Genomic DNA, 21063 nt, shown 5'->3' with positions numbered 1-21063 from the left:
CTTAAGCTTCAACCCACTTGATGCCAGTAGAACACCCTCTGCAGTTACGACAACTGGAAATGTTGCCAGACATAGTCTTCTTGGGGGTAAACTTGCCCCTGGTTAAGAACCATTGGGCTAGACTATACAAATAGCTCCCAAAGTCACATTCTAGTTATATACTCGAGATAAAACAGGATGAAGGGGCAGGCTTATTGAGAACTTTGGTTGTCGAACGTGTTATTGGGATGGGGTTTCATTTGGGAAGCATTGTAATTAAGGTATGGCTCCTGCATATATATTGTAGTGATTAAAAGTCAATTTTTTTTTCAATCTAGAGTTAAATGAGTATAATAGTACTAATAGTGTAAGTGACAAGATTGTCTGTAAAAAGCCTTACAGAAATATGCAGGGCTGCCAGAGTTATTTCCCAAAAGTAAATCTGTAGTAGCATGGCATTGAGGAAATTTTTCTGGGTATAACTTTCCACTTGCTTAAATTTCACCACACGGTAGAGGCTACTTGGAGGCTCACATAATCTTATATGCTTGTCCTCCTATGTTGTAGACTAAATGGCATTTGTCAGAGACTATTTGCATTAACCAAACATCCTCATGATCCTCTGCCTTTACCAGCCTCCTTGCAGGTAACTAGTTCCCTGCTGGGAAGTGTGAGCTGAGCTTAACTTCTGGGCTGAGGAATTTAGGAGCCAGAGTGCCTCTTATATACCTCTCTTCCCCTATCATGGCAGCTTTGGGGGCCTTGCCAGTATGTGTCCTTGTGAACCAAAGAAATAGCTGCTTCTTTTTTTTCATTGTTTCTGTTTTCTCTTCTGTTTTTTTTGACATTTATTAGTTGGATATTGGACTTTCTGAATTGATCTGCTTAATTCTCTTTTATTTCCACTTGCCATCATTTTATCTATTTTTCTGCTTTCTGTAGCCCACTTGGAACTTGATCACGTGGCATAGAAGGTTCACTTAAGACTCAGGAGCACAGGTACTCCTCCTAGTTGCCTTTGTTCATGTTAATGATCTGCTGGCGAGAAGGCCACATGCACACGAGGTGAACTGTTACTTGAAAGGGTGCTGCACACAATCTAGCACGTTCTGCATTGGAAGAAGGCCAGGAGGTTGGGGTGTTTATCTCAGTAAATAAAGGACGAAATGACAGGCCTTGGACTTGGGAGGCAATACATATATCATGGTCATTAAGAGCATGTCCTCTGCTGCCAACTGCCTGGATATGAATTTCAGTTTTGACATTTATTAGCTGTGTGATCTTTGGCAAATTCCATGAAGTGTCTGAGCCTGACTTTTCTGATCTTTAAAACGAATATTTGTAGGTATAGGTTGTAAGTATGTAATATATGTTAGGCTCTTAGAAGAGTACTTGTTCTGTAATGTATAATCCTTCCTTCTCTCCTTCCTTCCTCTCTCTCTTTCTCCCTCCCTCCTTCCCTTCATTTCTTCCTTATCTTCCCTTAAAGTGCTTCTTTTATTATAAGTGCTACGTAGATGCTGTTACTATTAACTGGGTAATGAATCAAGGGCATTGTAATGAGCCTATGAGCTCAAGAATTGTTTGAGTTCAATAGAGCCTGTTATATTTCTCATTGTATATTCCCACAGCTAGTATGAATAAGTTAAGTGCTTTCATAATTCCAGTTGCTCCATATTTTCCACCAGGCACAGGACTGCTGCTAACATAAATGATACTTATGGGCAAAGAAAAAGGTGCCCTTTTCTCTGGGCATGTCAGTGTTTGTGCCTGTTTTGGCAAGCAGAGCATGGGCTGGATTTCATCCAGTTGCTAAAAGTGCTGCCGCAGGCACCTGCAGACTTGATACTGTACAACTGTGCAGGGCCCTGACTGAGGGATTTCTCCTTGAAGGAACTCTCACACTCCAGGGTGCATTCTGTCACTGGGATTGGATTTCTAGTAATGGCCATTTACTGCCTGGATTTCTTGGCCCTTCCCTTGCTGCTGTCAAAGAAAGGGTGGGGGTGACACAGCCAGCCCATCACTTGAAGACCTAGGAATGAGAGGGAATCAACAGCTACATTGTCAAGTCTGTAACCCTATGGGTGTTTATAAACCCTTGAGATTGGTTGTGCAAATCCTTATAATAATTCCTGACCAACTGCAAGGTAATGCTAGTATTTCTATTTCTCCCTGATCAACCTCCTGTCTCGTAGGTTAAAGCCTCCGATGCAGATGCAGGACTCTATGGCTTTGTTGAGTATTCTATCTATGATGGATTCCAAAGCTATGAAGCACCTCAAGCATTCAGGATCGACCCTCATGATGGACGAATCTGTGTTTCAAAAGATATGGACAGGGAAAGGGATCCGACCATCTATGATCTCCTGGTGAAAGCTAAGGATGGGGTAAGTCTTTATGAGTGAAATTTATTTCAAACATACTCAAAAGTGAGCCAGTGTGTACACATCACCGAGTACCTATGATTATCAACAACTGGCTAATTTTGTTTTTTATATAACCACCTCTTTCCTTTGCTTCCTTTTGAAGCAAATACCAGGCACTATATCATTTCATCCAAAAGTCATTCAATAATATCCCTAACAGATAATGACTCTTTAAAAATATAACTACAAAACATTAACAATAGTACTTTAGTAATAATTCTGTGTTAAATGTTCTGTATTATCTAAATATGTCTTTTATTAGTTGGTTTGTTTGAATCAAGATCCAAATAAGTCCATAAATTGATTTGATTGATATATCCCTTAAGTTTCAGTCTATAACAGCCAGGCCCCTTACCTTTTCTACTATGGCATTTAAAAAAAAAATAAATCAGGTCATTTGTCCTATAAATTTTACACATACTGAATGTAGCTGATTATACCCTTGGGATTCACTTAATGTGCTCTTCTATGTCTTTTATTTCCTATAAACCAGCATTTAGAGCCAGAGACCTGATTAGTTTGAGGTTCATTTAGGTGATGTCCTGTGCCTCTTACTGTATCAGCAGACACATACTGTTATATCATTAGAGATTACAAAATCGTGGTTTTCTAATTCTATTACCCCTTTTGCATTTATTGCCTGGAATTCTTCAACTAAGAAGAATGTTCTCATACCAACTATTTGATTACCCTGAAATAAATATAAGGAAATGCAGGATAATGCTTGATTATTTCTCTTTATTTTACCAATGTTTTGAATAGTGAGTTGGTGCCTTAACAATCTCCCAGGGTGACAAGTAATTTTGTTCCCCTAGTTTGATTATAAACCCATGGATTTTTTATATATTTGACGTGTTTGCATACATCACAGACCCTGTCGTTTCCAATGTTCGCATTGACCCATCCTTGGTCAGTGGAGGCATCTGCAGTTTGGTTCCTATGTCTTTTTTTTGTGTTAAAGTTGTAAATTGACCTATAAAATGCATACAGAGATGGGCATAAATCATAAGTGTGTAGCTCAATGGATTTTTACAACATGAACAGAGCCATGGAAGCAGATGAGGAAACGTTACCAGAACCTGAAAGCCGTGTACAGCACCTGTCCTGCCCTGACCCTTTAAGGACAATCACTACTGTCTTCTAACACCAAACATTAGCATGGCAGTTCTTTGCCTTTCAGTGAATGGAGTCATACAGTATGTGTTTCTATCTAGTTTCCTTTACTGAACATTATTTGTTAGAATCCTCCATGCTGTTGTGTGTAGCAGTAGTTCATTTGTTCTCATTTGTTTGTCGTGTGCTTTTATGTGAACATACAATAATTATTTTTATCTATTCTGTAATTGATAATATCCATTTTAGGCTACTGCAAATACTGCTTCTAATAACATTCTTATAATTTGGTGGAAAAATGTAAACCTTTCTGTTGAGTATATATTTAGGAGTGGAATTGCTAGATTATAAGAAAGACAAACAGATTTTCAAAGTAGTTCTACCAACTTATATTCCCAGCAATAAAGCTTGAAAATTTCACTTGTTAGACATCCTTTCCAACATTTGATATTTAATATCTTTTTAATTATAGCAATTCTGATACTTGTATAGCGGTAAATCACATTGAGATTTTACTTTGCATTACCTTGATGACCCATAAATTGAACATTTTTCATATGTTTATTGGCTAATTGTATAACTGGTTTTGTGATGTGTCTATTCAATTTTTTACCTATTTTCCATTGCATTGTTGGATTTTTTTATTGACTTGTATGAAGGTCCTTTGTTGGATATATTTATTGCACATTTTTTCTCCCATTCTGTGACTTGCATTTCCTTATCCTTTGTGGTGCTTTTTGAGGATCAGAGATTCTTAATTCTAATAGAGCTCAGTTTCTCAATTTGTTTCCTTTTACAGCTAGTGCTTTTTATGTCCTTTTAAGAAGTATTTGCTTATCTTAGGGACATGAAGGTATTCTCCTATGTTTTCTTCCAAAACCTTTATTATTTTACTTTTCATGCTTATTTTTTCAATCTAGTGAAAGGAAGGTTTGGTTTTTTTTCCCAATATGGATATTCAATGAACCCAGCATCATTTATTAAAATGATCATTCCTTCCTCACTGTACTGGAGTGTCACTATTGTCATGAATTGTTTGACTGTATATGTGTGTGCCCGCTTTTGGACACTCTTCTTTTTTTAAGCTGTTTATCTGCCTTAGTACCTAACAACATACTCTCTTAATTATTTTAGCTTTATAATAGCTCATGATATCATGTATTCTTTTAGCTTTGTTCTTATTCAAGATTGCCTTGACTATTCCTAACCATTTACATTTTCAAATATATTTCAGAAACAAGTTGTTCAATTTTCATTACATTATAGCAAAATTAGCCTATGATATACACTGTTCTGCACTTTGATTTTTCCACTTACCTTACTGGAGACTTTTCTTGTTTCTTTTATATCTGCTTTCTACTCCTTTGTGTAACTCTCTCATCTAATTTTTCTCTTTTTAAATTAGTAGGAGGGAAAATCCACCTCCTTAAGACTAGCTGTTGGGAAAAATGAGTCTAAATATATTTGTTAAAAGTAAACATGTAGAAACTAACATGGAAATAAAGCCATTTATGTTCAATAAAATATCCATGATCTATTTGGTTAGATTTTTGTCAACATCTTATGATGTGGTTTCAGGAATCCCTGATTCTGTGTAAGGAAGTATGTGGGAAACAAATGCAGGAGTAAACAGAGTTTAGATTAACTCAAGTCTATATGATTATTTAAAGCTCAGAAGATGCACACACAAATGTTAATCCAAGACTTTGTAAATGTATTCTTAATAGCATTTATGGCAATTGTAAAATGCCATCCTAGGATTGAATAACCAGTTTAAATCCAATAATCTCATGGAAACCACCAAAAATAGTTAGCTGTGTCTTCCAGGCTACCATCTGATGTCCACTCTGACCTAAGGGAGCCTCTGTAGATTTATTTGACTTGCTCCCTGGTCTTGGTGGCCAAATGCAGGGCCCAGAGATCCTTGTGTGGTAGAACTGCTGTCCGTCAGGAGAAGCAGGTCCCTGCCAAGACCCATAGCTGTCTGTCAACTCGAGGAACCACAACAGCCTAGAGAGCACAGAACCTCAGAGGTGGATTGGGAATTTCGACTTTAGTCCAGCTGTCCTTCCTGATATTATAGGTACAGAGATCGTTATACAAACAAGTTTGTTGGCTGTTGAGATATTCACCTCTGAAAAGGATCAATTCATCATTTCAGGATGAATTGATCACTAGCAGGGAAGACTTATGTAGCTTCGGTAAAGATGGAGAACACAGTGTTTCTATTACATCTAATACAGTCTGAGCCTTTTTAGCATCTAGTGTCTGGAAATGGGTTATTAGAGCTTTGAGGTCTCCTCCCTTGAAAGCTGGGACATCTTCTTGCAGGGAGCTACATGCAGGAGAGCGCATGAGGTCAGTGACACACTTTTAAAGAAAAATTCTAGAAGAATCTCCCCATGGGGATTTTAATGGCATCCCAACCTTTACTCTGTTTGGACCTAAAACTGCCTCCAGCATTCTTCATGTTTGCCTCAGAATGTACGGAGAACAAGCAACATATGCGTATTGATGTGAGTGTGTATGTATGTACACACATATAATATATATACATATATACATATTTAAAGTTATTCCATGTGCCATGTTTATTTTGTTGACTGCATAACCTTCATGAATTTCTTCTGTGATAAACCATGAGTTTGTACAGAGTGACGTCTGCATCTGTCACAGTTATTCTGTGCGATATGTGTATGTCCCTCAGAAACACATAGTCAAAAAGATCGGTGAAGATGAAGATAACGGTGTTGGTAGTGACTCGGTAGGCTGCCCTTGAAAGCAATGTAGACAGTGTCCAAAGAATAAATTAACTCAGACAAAATACTTTTAGTTCAAGATGTTGGATTCTAGGCCATAGTAAATTTATTTAGAACAATAAACTGCATCTTGACAGAAGACCTTTAACCTTCTATTATTACTTTGACAATCTATGGTTTTTCCTGATCCTTTCTCTTTCTAATAAATGTTCTGAAAGCCCTTTAGAAGAAAATTGCTGAGAACCCATTTGCTGGTGGTCACTAAGTTATTTTTATATGTCAACAGAAGAATTTTTCTTATAAAATGCTCTAGATATTCTGGGCTTCTTTGCTCCTGCTCAATTTATCCTTGTGATGACTGTCAATATATTTTTTAATGCAATCACTTCTTCTACTCTACTGATATTACTTCTGAAATATTCTATTTTTACTGCTACTGCTCCTATTTGATACATAGAAGTTGTGAGGATGCTATAAAATTACATAATGGAACCAAATAATTAGATTACATTGGCAATAAAGTGATTTTTCACAATAAAGCTCTTAATTTAATTATTCCATATATAGATTTGTTTCCTTTTCCCGTTCATTCTCACCAAATGGATCTCTCATTTTTGGTGTATATGTTTATTAGCATTCTTTCTCTATATTTTGTCATATCCTAAATTCTGTAGCTGAAATATGTGTCTGAGATAAAGCTATTTCAACTCTATCTCACCAGTGCAGGCTTAAGGGAGGGTTTTGTCAGACTAACAGTATAGCATGTATATTGAGATGGCCAAGACTGCGGACTAGAAGCAGCCTGCACAAGGCCGCTCTCCTAGGAGAGGGTGGAAAGTGCCGAGTGGATATCCGCCTTGGATCGATTGTTTGAGCGAGAGCGCTGGAAATCCGTGGAGAGGAGGTGGGAGTGAAATGAAGAAGATAGAAGTGGGACGAGCTGATCAGCAGAACCAGAGGTAATTAGGGAAGGCGTCCACACATGGGAAAGGGACAGGAGAAAATCCTGGGCTCCACGCATCCCCTGAGGATACTGCAACCGGAGCCAGGAGGGCCCCTCCACTGCCGCAGGCCTCCGGATTGATACAGAGACTGGCTGGAGGATGTGCGGCTGCATTGTTTGGGAGAGAAGGGACGGCTGGTTTGTGAGCCCTGGGCACTGCAGCTGGTGTCATTGTAACATCCCAATCCCAGAATGCTACTTTTGCCCAAGGGTCAGATCTGTGACTGCTGCCTCTCCCACGCACCTGCCAGGCAGGGAGGGAGCAGGGAATCCTAGCTCTCATGTGTGCCCCGTGGGCAGGTGACATGCACCCCCACCCCTGCCACCACGGTCCTTCCTTGCACTCGCTGTTGTGGCCTGGGAAATTCCACTCCACCGCATTTCCTGTGGGACTGGGGCAGAGCATGCACCTGTAGCCCTCAGCACCCACTGCCCACTGCTGGAGCAGCTGAACCACTGAAAGGCCCCAAGCAGGATGAAAACCAGTGCAGCTGTAGCCTGTGGATCTAGGCAGACTGCACACCACTGACCCACACTGCCCTACTCAGGCACCGTGGGCACCACACCTTGCTCGGCCATATGCACTGCCCAGTGGGTGCCCCAACCCATGTATGTGAGCACTGCACCTTGCAGACCTGCTCTATCCCATGTAGGCACCCTGCCCCGTGGGTCCACCCTGTCCTGGGTCACCTCTCTGCTCCACACGTGAGCTGTGACCTGCTGGACCACTCTGCAGAAAAGGCCCGCTCCTCCTCATGCCCTGTGGGCCTACAGGGCCGCTGCACTCTGTGCTGCACCTTGCACTGACCTTGCTCTACTCACATGCTTGGCATCTCGGCTTTCCAGGCCTGGATGCATGTGCACTGTGCCCAAAAGACCTCCTCCATACTGCTCGCACGCCACTTCCTGACAGCCAGCCCCACCTTGCATGGGCACCTGGCACCAGGGACCGGCCCTGCCACAACAGCCTGGTAACAACCACGGACAAACAGGGGAGGTGCAGCAGAGAGGCAGCATTAAAGGCTCACAGTGCATCTGCCCCTCTCCTGCTTGGTCAAGCTTCCAGAGTAGGACCTAAGCACATCATCCAGGGACCCATCCGTATCTTCTCCGAGCAAGAGAGGTCCCAGCAGAGGAGAACCGGTGACCGTATCTGCTATTTGTTTCAAGCTGAGAGAAGGAATCAGCATAAAAAACTGTGGCCATATGAAAAACCACGGTGTTTAAACACTCCCAAGGATCATAATAGCTTTCCAGCAATGAACTCCAACCAATAAAAAATTGTTGAAATTACATATATGGAATTGATGATACTAACTGTCACCACTTCTATTCAACATAGTGCTGGCAGTCCTAGCCAGAGCAATCATGCAAGAGAAAGAAATAAAAGGTATCCAAATCAGAAAAGAGGAGGTGAAACTATCCCTGTTTGCTGACAGTATGATCTTGTATCTAGAACACCATAAAGACTCCACCAAAAGACTCCTAGAATTTATCAATTATCAATAAATTCAACAAAGTCTCAGGTTACAAAATCAATGTACACATATCAGTAGCATTTCTGTATATTAATGACAGTCAAGCTGAGAGTCAAATAAAGGACTCAATGTCATTTACAGTAGCTACAAAGAAAATAAAATACCTAGGAATGTACTTACCCAAGGAGGCAAAATATCTCCATGAGAAGAACTATAACACAAAACACTGATGAAAGAAATCATAGATGATGCAAACAAATAGAAAAACATCCCATGCTCATGGATTGGTAGAATCAACATCATTAAAATGTCCGTACTACCCAAAGTGATTTACAGATTTAAAACAATCCCCATCAAAATACCAATATCATTTTTCACAGATCTAGAAAAAATAATTCTATGCTTCATTTGGAACTAAAAAAGAGCCTGAATAGCCAAAGCAATCTTAAGCAAAAAGAACAAATATGGAGGCATTACATTGCCAGACTTCAAATTATACTATAAGGCTATGGTAACCAGAGTCGCATGGTACTGGTATACATGTAGAGACATAGACCAGTGGAACAGAATAGAGAACCCAGAAATAAAATCATATAGCTACAACCAACTGATATTTGAAAAAGCAGACAACAACATATACTGAGGAAAGAATGCCTTATTCAGTAAATGGTGCTGGGAAAACTGGATAGCCATATGCAGAAAAATGAAACATAAAAAAAAATTAACTCAAGATGGATAAAACTTAAATGCAAGGCATGAAACCATAAAAATTCTAGAAGAAACATAGGAAAAACTCTTCTGGACATCAGCCTAGGCAAATAACTTATGACTAAGACCCCAAAGGCAAATACAGCAACAGCAAAAATAAATAAATGGGACTTAATTAAATTGAAAAGCTCTGCAAAGCAAAGGAAATAATTAGCAGAGTAAATACAGAAGCTACAGAATGGGAAAAAATATCCACAGACTATACATCTGACAAAGGGCTAATATCCAAAATCTATGAAGTACTCAAACAAATCAACAAGAAAAAAACAAATAACCCCATTAAAAAGCGGGCAAAAGACATGACTCATGTTTTTCAAAAGCAGATAGACAAATGGCCAACAAATATGAAAAAAAATATTCAATATCTCTAATCATCAGGGAAATGCAAATTAAAACCACAATTAAATACCACTTTACCCGTGTCACAATGACCATTATTAAAAAGTAAAAAAGCTGTAAATGCTGGCATGGATGCAGAGAGAAAGGAAGCTTATACACTGTTGGTGGGACTGCAAATTAGTACAACATCTGTGGAAAACAGTATGGAGATTCCTCAAAGAAATAAATGTAGACTTACCATTTGATCCAGCAATCCCACTACTGGGTATCCACCCAAAGAAAAAGAAGTCATTTTATCAAAAAGACACCTGCACTTGAATGTTTATCACAGCACAATGCACAATCACACAGATATGAATTTTCTTTGAATGCTGCTTCTCTTGGCTTTGGTGATGATACAGCTCAGGGTTTTTTTCCCCGTTTACAAGCTAGAACCCCGTTTCCTTCACTTTTCTTCATTGAACAATGAAATACAGACTCAGAAAGCTCACTAGAATGAAATTATGTCTCACAAGAGCTAAATAGATATTAATATTATTCTACTCAGGAGTCCCAGAAGATAAGAACAAAGAGAATGGAAAGTAGACAATCACCAAAGTAGAAACAACAGCACAAATTTTTCCTTATCTACTGATTACCCTCGATGACCCCCCTGCCTCCAATATGGTATGCTTTCAAGCCTAAAGCTTTCCCAAACTACTTCTGTCTTTCACAGCATAACCTGAGGGGATTGGGATTCAGGTAGATTGATTAATAGTTTCTTATGATACTTTAAAAAATCAAATGATTAAATTTAAATCAAAATGACTCATGACTTGTTGATGGAAAGAGAAAGGATAAGACAAAATTAGGAAATATTCATGCATAGAATTTAGTTACCTATTGCTGCATAACAAATTATTTCTGAACTTAGCAATTTAAAATAACAAACATTTATTATCTCATATAGTTTTTAAGGGCCATAAATCTAGAAGCGACTTAGCTGGCAGTTCTGACTCAGAGTCTCTCACGAAGCTGCATTATCAGAAGTTTCCATCACCTGGACAGAAGTTTAGTTACACAGCATTGGGAACGGCACATTCTAAGGGGAAGGAGAAAATGAGTTTAGGTGCACTTTTCCCACACTCTGTTCTGTGGGATACTGGTTTCCCAATATGTTCTTTCTGTGGAGGGATCACAGAGGATTCTGTGATCTAAAAAGAGTAAGGAACACCTCAGCTTTCACTCCCTCTAGAAATGCGTGTGCAAAGGCTCTGTGAGAAGTGCTCAGGCCCATTTGACTTGCTGAATTCAGCATTTTCTCAACTTTTTAACTAAGGGAACTCTTTATTTTTTTTTTAAAGATACATCTCTTTGTTGCTGCCCCACATATCTCTTTCTGAAACCTAGATTTAATCTTGCCACTTCATTACTGATAGCAATAGTTGTCCCACGTAGGGGTTTAGGAAAAAACATTAGAACTGTGAATTTTGTCCTTTTAAATTTCATTTTTGGGATATGTTTAATAGAAATAATCCATTAGCACAGTAAATGTGTACCCAGTTTACTAACAAATAGAAATATATGTCCTGAGGGTGTACACACCACATTTTTTACTGCAGAGTCCACTGCTGTGTGGAATAGTCTGTCCTCCTTAGCATTTAAATCACGTGACAGGACTCTGTCGGGCCTTTGCTCTCCATCCTACCCAGCCTCTCCCTCTACACGCCCACCCTCTTTAGCCCTGCTAGTGTGCTTACCCATCCTGCAACGTGCCAGAGCATTTTTAAAAAAATATCGTTTCACTTTCTAGGATGTTATTGTCATTGGAAATATCTGTCAAATTTTATTTGTTTTGGGGGATCCAACTCAAAGACCCTTCAGTGTTGAGGTTTGCCTGTTTGGTGCTCGTAGGTCAGGTATAGCATGTATCTGCATCTGAAATAATACCATGATTTTATCTATAACCCCTCTACAACTCTCAAAGTGGGTTTTTAAAATTCATCTGGTGAGAAATCTGACTTGAACTGACTTGAGGTTATTAATGCTTTTAAATCCCTCTAAGTGCGTCTATTCATACATTTTGCTGCAGATTAGTAAGTGCTTGATTACGTGGTGCTACTCCAGACCCTGCTAGGTATATGCACTATATTTTCTTTCTAAAACTTGAAAAATTCAGAATTTCAAGACAAATCCATCCAGCCCCAAGTATTTAGGGTAAGGAGCCTGTAAGATCTTACATTTGGTAGATATTAACTATTATAAATGCTTTCATATATAATATGTCATTCATTTCAACGACAGGCTTGTAAGGCAAGCAGACAGCTCTGTGTATAGAAGAGGTAGCTTGGACTCAGGGGCCAGCTGACCTCCTGGCTGTGGTCCTGGATGTGGGCAGAGCCAGGCATTGAGCCCAAGTCTTTTGGCTCAAGATTGTTCTGTTGTGCCACAAACCTAGGGGTGTAGTGTCTGTCCCACAGACTGTAGGTTCCTTAAAACCAAGGGTCCCCTCTTCCTTTTATTCTCTTAAGATTGAGTCCATGAGAGGCATTCTCCCTGGTATAGTCTATAAATAAGTCCTACATGAAATGCAGAATTTACAGCGTAGCAAATACTTAAAACTCTAATGTAAAAGAAGTCTCCAGTGGCTTTGGGAGCAGGTGGGTCATTGTTCCTATTGCAGATCTGCTATTTACAGTCTTACCTTGAGCAAGTCACTTAGCCTTGTTTGTGCTTTGGTTTTCTTACCTGTAATAAGGGGGGGAAGCCATAAAAATATAAAAAAGAGAGATTGTAACAACTGAAGGAGAAATATATGTAAAACACACCACACACTCATATGTGATTATTATAAGAGGGAAGTATCCCTTATTTGATAAAGTCAGCAGATAAAAAATGAATTTGTTTAAAAGGAATACTGAAATCTATAGTACTTTTCCTACAAAAAGATTCATTGTTCTGTGACAACATGTTTTTCACTTTGTCCATCTAGCATTTGCTTATTTTTTTAGAGCATTGCCTGATTGAGAATCTTCATGAACTGCCTAGAAATTAGGATCTTTGTTTTTAAAGGTCTTAAGGTGTAATGTTGTTCATTCTCCATATCTCCCCCACTTTTTCACTACTTCTCTCTCTTTCCCTTTTTTTTTCATTTTTTCTTTTCTTTTTATTTTTTGAGGCAAGGTCTCACTCTGTCTTCTGGGCTAGAGTGCAGTGGTGTCATTGTAGCTCACAGCAGCCTCAAACTCTTGGGCTCAAGTGATCCTCTTGCCTCAGCCTCCCAAGTAGCTGGGACTACAGGCACGTGACATCATGCCCGACTAATTTGTCTATTTTTTTGTAGAGACAAGCTGATCTGTATCTCCTGGCCTCAAGTGATCTTACCCCAGAGTGCTAGGATTACAGGCACGAGCCACTGCACCCCTGGCCCATTACTTCTCTTTCCTGCTTTCTTAGCCCCTCCTTAACCCTAAGTGACTTCTTGAACTTGAGGAGAAATAAAAAGAGAAAGGCAAAAGCAAGGGAAAAAGGAAGGCAACACTGAGTTTGGAGCAACAGCAGGGACTATGACAGATGCCGTGGAGTATTTTCTATATGCTCATCACCGGTCTCCGGTCCCCTCTGATTACATTGCGCCTGGACACTTGCAGGCTATTTAGGTTAGGCAAAGATGTGGGGCCAATCTGCATTTAAAGCATGCAGGCCAGATGGATGAACTTGCCTTGGTTTTATCACAATCGTAACGAGCCTCCTGCATTTCTCCCATTCTAGCTGATAACTGGCATGGCTCTCTCTGGCCCTTTACTCGGCTCAGAACATGGAAAATCACACTGTTTCTCTCCCTCTGTTTCTTGCCAGACCTTCTACTTCATTGTTCTTTTTCCTCCTTTCTCAGTGCCTCCCTGCCATGGTAGAACAAGGAAAGGAAAAAAAACAAACACAAAAACAAAACAAAACAAAACACAAAAACAGGAGGAGGGGGAGGTTAAGGAAGTGAGAAAACCCTGGTTGTTGTGACTTACCAAGGCTTTTTGTCAAAGATGAAAGTGCCACAATGTGCCAGATAGAAATGGAAAATGGTGCCTTAAAGTAGGAACATATGTTTTACTTCAGAAAAATAAAAATTGCAGAGGATTATTTTCTCCTATTTTATTCACCCTCCTTCTCCTTGTTTTTAGCTGGAGGCAACGGCAAATACACAGTATGGGACCTGCGTCTCACTACTTTGTGCACTGTATTTCCTTTCTAAAACTTGAAAACTTTGCATTCCAAAACAAATCTGGCCCTGAGTATTTAGGATGAGTACCTTCGCTGCTGCTTGAAGCCCCATCGCCTCTGGTCGTGATGAGACGGAGAGCCTCCTGTCTGGTCTCGCTCCTGATACCCTGCTGCTCTTCAGTCTGTTCTGAGCACTGCAGCCAGAGCAACAACTAAAATCTAAGTCAAACCAAATCACACCTGTGCTCCAAACCCTCCAGTGGGAAAGAGCCATGGTCCTTCCAGAACCCTATGCAGGCCCTGTGACCTGCTGCTGCTTCTCTGATGTCAGCGCTACCTGCCTCTAGCCTGCTGCCCCTGAAAAGTCCAGGGAGATGCACTCGCACTGCACTCCTGCCTCAGGGCCTTTGCACCTGCTCTTTCCTTGGCCTCTTGTTCTTTTCTTCTAGATAACTAAAGTCTAGCCAATAGTACCTTCCTAGTGATGCTTTCACCGGGACATCCCTCACAAATACTCCCTACCCCTTCCCCTTAGCACTTACCAACATTCATTTAAAGTTATCTTATGCATAAAAGTGATTTCCATTCCTTGTTGGACATCAGAACAGCTTCCCTTGAATATCTTTGGTCTCTACTCTGAAATTTTTGCCTCACAAGAGCTGTAAGTGGCAATCTCATTAATGTTTAAGAATCATGACTGAAGCATAGATACCATGCTACTGCATATGAACTCATATCTCAAGGTTAAAAGTAAGATGAATATATAAGTGTATATATGTATACATATACCTTTTGTTGTTTTAAAAGTCTACTCTAGGATTGTTGTCAACTAGGTGTTCAGCAGAGACCCATTTGTCATCACTGCTCCTTCATCCAACAGGGTGGGCTGAGTGCCCAAGCGTTTGTTCGTGTGGAGCTGGAGGACGTGAATGATAATCACCCCATGTTTAACCCGTCAACCTATGTGACGAGCATCAGTGCTCAGACCCAGCCGGGCGCCGAGATCATCAATGTTCTTGCCACCGACCGGGATTCTGGGGTATATGGAACAGTGGCTTATGAACTCGTTCCAGGAGACCTGTCATCCCTTTTTACCATTGACTCCACTACAGGTATGTGAGCTTGGAGCAGTTTTCATCCCCTAGCTGTTAAGCTTCTGCTTAGAAGCCAGAAAAAGTTATTATTATTATTTTTTTAATAGCAGGGGGTGTTGTAAGACTCACTTAGCCCTCTAGAAGGCACTGAGGTATATTGAAAAGGGCGGGGCTTTATAGTTAGGTTAGACCCGGACCTGAATCCAGGTTTGCCTACTGCTTGATTTTGGGATCTTTATTGGCCTCAGTTTCCTTACCTTAAAAGCAGTGCTAATAATGCCTGTGTTGCAAAGGTTTTGTGAGGACGAAAGACAGTAAGTTATGCAAAAGCAGTTGGCCAGTAGTAGTTATTTTGCGGATGTTCATTTCCCTTCATTTGTATGATCATGCCGTCTAAGGATGCCTTAGCATCATTTCAACGTTTTAATAGATGAGATTAGTGCAAAGCGATTTGTACTGGCATCCAAAGTAGATCCCTTTCTTTTTACTAGGCCTGGTAATCCCTTAGTCTCTTTGGGTCTTAATTTCCTTGTTTTTAAAATGGTACCTAAAGCTCCTTTTAGTTCTCTACGATGGTAATTGCATGTCTGCCAAAGAAGCCCAGTGGGCAATCTGTCTTTTAGAAATAATAAATATTTAAGAAGTTATTTTCCATTTCTTATGGGTTTGTTGCTAACAAAATAATGTTTGAAATATTTGATTAAAAGGAAATAGAAAACTTCAAGCATATATTACAATACTTTGGAGATATGTAGAGAGACTCTGGTCCAAAAATGAGGCTGCAGAAAAAGAAGAAAACTTTTTTTCTTTTACATTTCTTCATTCTATCTGAGCAAGGAGTACAATGTGTTTCTGTTGTCATGATGATGATAATGCCAGATATGACACTAGACATTTTCTGTACGTTGTCTCATTGGATCTTCACAACACCCTTTGCAAAGACCATTCGTTTTTATACATTAGACACAAATAATAATTTACATGGGTGATGTGATCCACTAAGTTAGTTTGCCCTCTCACCCAGCCCCCTTAGGTACAGTCACTGCTTCTGCCTGGAAAATGTGCTTCATCTGGCTCTGCAGCTGGCTGGGGGATTAGTTGTTTATATTGGCAGTCTTTGTAAGGCAAAACTTTCCTTGCTCAAAATAATACACTTACATGGCCCCTTTAACATTTCCAAGATCAGAAGAAAATACTTTTGTAGGAAATTAGTCTACTTATCTCAGCCTTTTCAAAATTCATCTTAACAGAAGACCTTAACTGCTTGTCAAATTGTCAGGCCCTCCAGGGCACTAGTGTTGCCAAAAATATATAGGTCAGCCAGTAATCAGGGCACAGGATCGTTAAGCATTTAAAAGATTGATTTTAAAAAACATCAACACACTCATCATTCAGTTTCCCCTGGAAGATCTTGAAGAATGAGCTATCCTGTGTTCTGGTTTTAGAAGACATCTCTGTGGCTGTGCTGTCTGCACTCAGCCACATGCTTCCCTTCCTGGCACTGGCCGTGACACAAATGCCATTGTTAATCATGGAGAGCACTTCATGTGCTAGATGTGGGTTATTATCTAGGGAAGTATCGTGGTATTTTTTTTTTTTAAAGCAAAGACCAAATTCATAATGGAAGTAGCCTTGGGTTATTATTGTTGGCAATTTTGATGTCTGTGCATTTAGGTTGAAGACATTTCTCAGTCAAACAGTGCTTGGAATTTGGTTGCACTTAATAATAACTCATGAGAAATTCATGAGGCCTGGTAATGCTTTACTTTAACCTTTAGAAGAGAAGGAAAAAATGACTAGCTATGGGAAAAAGTTGTCCAGTGAACAAGCAGTCTCCAATTTGCGTGGTTGAGTTCTAGAAGTTCCTCTGTTGGTTGACTGCAACCGAGAACAACACATTGTATATATTTATGGTGTACAAGGTGATGTTTTGATCTACATATACATTGTGAGATGATTGCATCAAGCTAATTAACATGTCTATCACTTCACACACCTAGGACTTTTTTGTGGTGAGAACATTTAAGATTGACTCTCTTAGCACCTTAGCAATTTTCAAGTATAGAATGCATCATTAACAACTGTTTTCACCATGCTGTACAATAGATTGTCAGAACTTATTCATTCAGCCTGACTGAAACTTTGTACCCTTTGGCCAACTTCTCCTATTTCAATCCTAGCTCCTGGCAACCACCATTCGACCCTCTACTTTTATGAGTTCTACATTATTATGAAATGTCTGATTTTTGAATCAAAATTGTAGTTTATTATATCTCAAAAAGCAATATAATTAAAGTACACACCTAAACTATCAACAAAGTTTTGCCATCTTCATGGTAGCTTGTTTATGCCAGCAGCAAAGAAGCCTGGACAGCGAGTGAAATTGCTAAAGGCATTTTCTAGAGCTTGTTGAGAATTGAATATTTTTCCTTGCAAGAAGTGGTCCAGGGTCTGGAAAAAGTGCTAGTCAGTTGGTGCAAGGTCTGGTGAATACAGTGGATGACAGAGAGTTTCCAAGTCCAGCCTCTATAGTTTGAACAGTGTTGTTTGTTGCCACATGTGATCTTGTAATAGTCTTGGCTGTCTCTATTGACCAATCTCAGCTGCTTAATTGTGAGCATCCTCATCATTTCATCCAATTGGTTGCAGCAGACATCTGCTGTAATCAAATGACCAGGTTTCATGAAGCTGTAGGGGATAATACCAGCACTGAACCACCAAACAGATACCATTGAGTTTTTTTTAATGAATCTTTGGTTTTGGACTGGGTTTCAACACTTCATCTTTATCCCACCATTGTGCCGAATGCTTGCAATTGTCAGAAAGAATCCATTTTCATCACACATAACAATACAGTGTAGAAATGGTTTGCCTTTATGTCATGACATCAAAGAAAGGCAAGCTTCAAGACAATTTCTCTTCTGATGCTCTTTTAATTCATGCAGAACCCATCTATCCAGCTTTTTTACCCTGACCATTTGTTTCAAATGGTCTCATATTGTTGGAATAGTAACATCAAACCTTGCTGCTAATTCACGCATAGGTTGAGATGGATTCACTTCCACTGCAGCTTTCAGCTCATCATATCTGCCTTGGTCTCAGGTCACCCACATGGCTCAATTTCAAGATTAAAATCACCAGAATGGAACCTCTCCAGCTATCAATGTACTGTGAGTTCATTAGCCACATCCTTCCCAAATGCTTTGTTGATATTTTGAGCTGTCTGTGCTGCATTGGTTCTAGGATGGAACTCATATTCGAAAATAACAAGAATTTTTGACTTACCCATGGCTTCACAAAAATTGCTCTAAAAATTTTTTTGAAAGATAATCACAAGCCAAAATGTGCATTTGCAATACTGAGGATGTACCTTCACAATAAAAATAAAACAAGAAGTGTCAAAGTGAAATGTCAGAGATAGCAACTGTCAAACTTAGTACTTAAGGAAATCAGACATTTCATACTTAATAATCTAATAGTTACACGTATGAAAGTGAGATCAGGCAGTATTTGTCTCTCTGTACCTGGCTTATTTCATTTAGTATAATGTCCTCTGGGTTCACCCATGTTGTTGCAAATGGTAGAATGTCTTTCTATTTTAAGACTGAATAGTATTCCATTGTGTATACATACCACATTTTCTTTATCTTTTTTCCATTGATAGACATGTTGGTTGATTCCATATCTTGGCTACTGTGAATAATGCTGCAATGAACATGGGAGTGTAGACATATCTTTGACATACTGATTTCATTTCCTTTGGATATATACATAGAGTACAATTGCTGGATTATATGGTAGTTCTATTTTTAACTTTTTGAGGAACCTTCATACTATTTTCCATAATAATGGCTATAACCCATTTTCTGTATAAGGATGTTCTCAAAGAATATAACAAGAAGCATTATTAGAATATACAATTGACCCTTGAACAATGCAAGGGTTAGGCACACTGACCACCCCCGCATGCAGTTGAAAATCCACTTACAACTTTTGACCCCCAAAACTTAACTATTGATAACCTACTGTTGACCAGAAGACTCACCCATAACATGAAGAGTTGATTAACACATATTTTGTATGTTATATGTATTATATGCTATATTTTTACAATAATGTAAGCTAGAGAAAAAAATGTTTTTAAGAAAATCATAAGGAAGAGAAAATATATTTACTATTCATTAAGTGGAGGTCTTTATCTTCACTGTCTTTACGTTCAGTAGACTGAAGGGGAGGAAAAGGAGGGGCTGGTCTTGCTCTCTCAGGGTGGCAGATGGAGGGAGGTGGAAGGGGAGGCGGGAAAGGCAGGCACACTTGGGTTCACTTTTATTGAAAAGAATCTGCATTTAACTGGACCTGTGCAGTTCAAGCCCATGTTATTATTCAGGGGTCAACTGCAGTTTTCCTATTCTGCATGTTTTCTTTGTGGTAACCTGTATCAAGCTGGGCTTTCTTGTTTCGACCAAAAGGCCTGTCTCTACAGAGGCTGCCAGTGTAAACGGTCCTAAGAAGCTACCTCTATCCTAAATATTTGTGGGATAAATGAATAAATGATATCTAGAAATAATTGTAAAGTGATTTAAACCCTTACTACAGCCTTGTCAGAACTGCATGGGAGATTCATTGATAACATGGAGCAAAACTTCATCATTTAAAATCCTTTTTCTGAATCACAGCACTGTAGCTGACTCTATGGTCTACTTGAACCTTTCCTCAAAACTCTCCCAAAGTCTCTCTCCAGTTTACTGTGTTGCCACTTTTCTTTTTCTCACCTCCTTTTTTCTCTGGGTTTAGTCTTTTCTCTTCCAGAATAGCTCCCTGCCCTTTACAATGGGAATTTTTAAAACAAGTCTCAGTATCTTTCTATTTTCCCCCTTCCTTTTTGATCTAAGTTCTGACATAGGCAGGTTGAGGGGAAATTGTCATATAGTATGAGAATATTGAGAATTGATGAGCCCATTTATCCATTGTCACTTCTTCCTGAATGACTGAAATTCTCTTAGACACATTCATTCCTTGCTCACTGGTTCATTCATCCTTTCATTTTGATGCTTTCTATGTCAGACATGCTATTTTCTGAGCTCACATACTTTGTGTTAGAGGCTTGTGTTTTGCTGCAGACAGGAGATTTCCACAGATCTGTTTGTGCCACAACCAAGACTCATGCATTAAAAATAGAACTCTTTGACTTATTGTGTTCATCTGGTAAGAAAATTGTTTTGGGGAAAACTGCAAGGGGGTGTGGTGATGTCGTGGTTGTTTTCTCTTGTGGCTTTATCTTCCTGTTCTGTTTCTGGTTTTCTATGTTTGTTGTTGGTTCAAAGAACATTGTTATAAAATGTGTTTAGGCACCAGGAGAGAGATACTGAGTTGAGCCTTCATTTCTCTTACTCTCAGTTCCTTGGCTTCCTTTGATGTGGGTATGGGGCAGACCACACTTTTTTGAGTTTTAAAAAGAAGAAACACAAAGGACATTTATTAATAGCTCTTTCTTCATGTATTTTTAATCCCATTTTATGAATTAAATGTGGATTTCTTCCTCCGTTGTTTGAAGCCCTCTCTTTGGTAGCATGTAAACAACAGTTCTTTAGCTTTGGAGTTTGTCCTATTTATTTTGTAATTTTACACTGAAAAAAATGTACTTCTAATTGAGATTATATTTTAAGGTAAAAAGTAGGTTTCAAGCATTTATGTTGGTCATTTAGTGTCACCCCAGACCCTCTCTTTTACTAGGGTTACCTGTGGTTAAGTTCTTGTGATTTATCTCTTTTTTTATAGAAGCAAGTTATTGATATAAAGGTCAATAAAAGTTCTAAAAAGACTGTAGCTTATCTATTCAAAGCAGGAAATGGAAGCAAGTTCATCTATATGGTACGTATTTACCCACTGCTTCTTCTGTGCCAG

The 21063-nt window shown here is 39.3% G+C and overlaps 1 protein-coding gene across 1 annotated transcript in view; it reads left to right on the top strand.

Moving 5' to 3' along the window:
- DCHS2 (dachsous cadherin-related 2) overlaps nt 1–21063 on the top strand; it is a 193307-nt gene that overhangs the window by 103684 nt on the left and 68560 nt on the right. Inside the window, exons 4-5 of the mRNA XM_045552629.1 lie at nt 2178–2369; nt 14946–15177. Of these exons, the coding sequence (XP_045408585.1) occupies nt 2178–2369; nt 14946–15177 (424 nt within the window). The remainder of the gene's footprint in view (nt 1–2177; nt 2370–14945; nt 15178–21063) is intronic.

Source organism: Lemur catta, chromosome 5, assembly GCF_020740605.2.
Source record: "Lemur catta isolate mLemCat1 chromosome 5, mLemCat1.pri, whole genome shotgun sequence".
Taxonomy (NCBI): domain Eukaryota; kingdom Metazoa; phylum Chordata; class Mammalia; order Primates; family Lemuridae; genus Lemur; species Lemur catta.
This window is presented reverse-complemented; position numbering and strand designations above follow the sequence as displayed.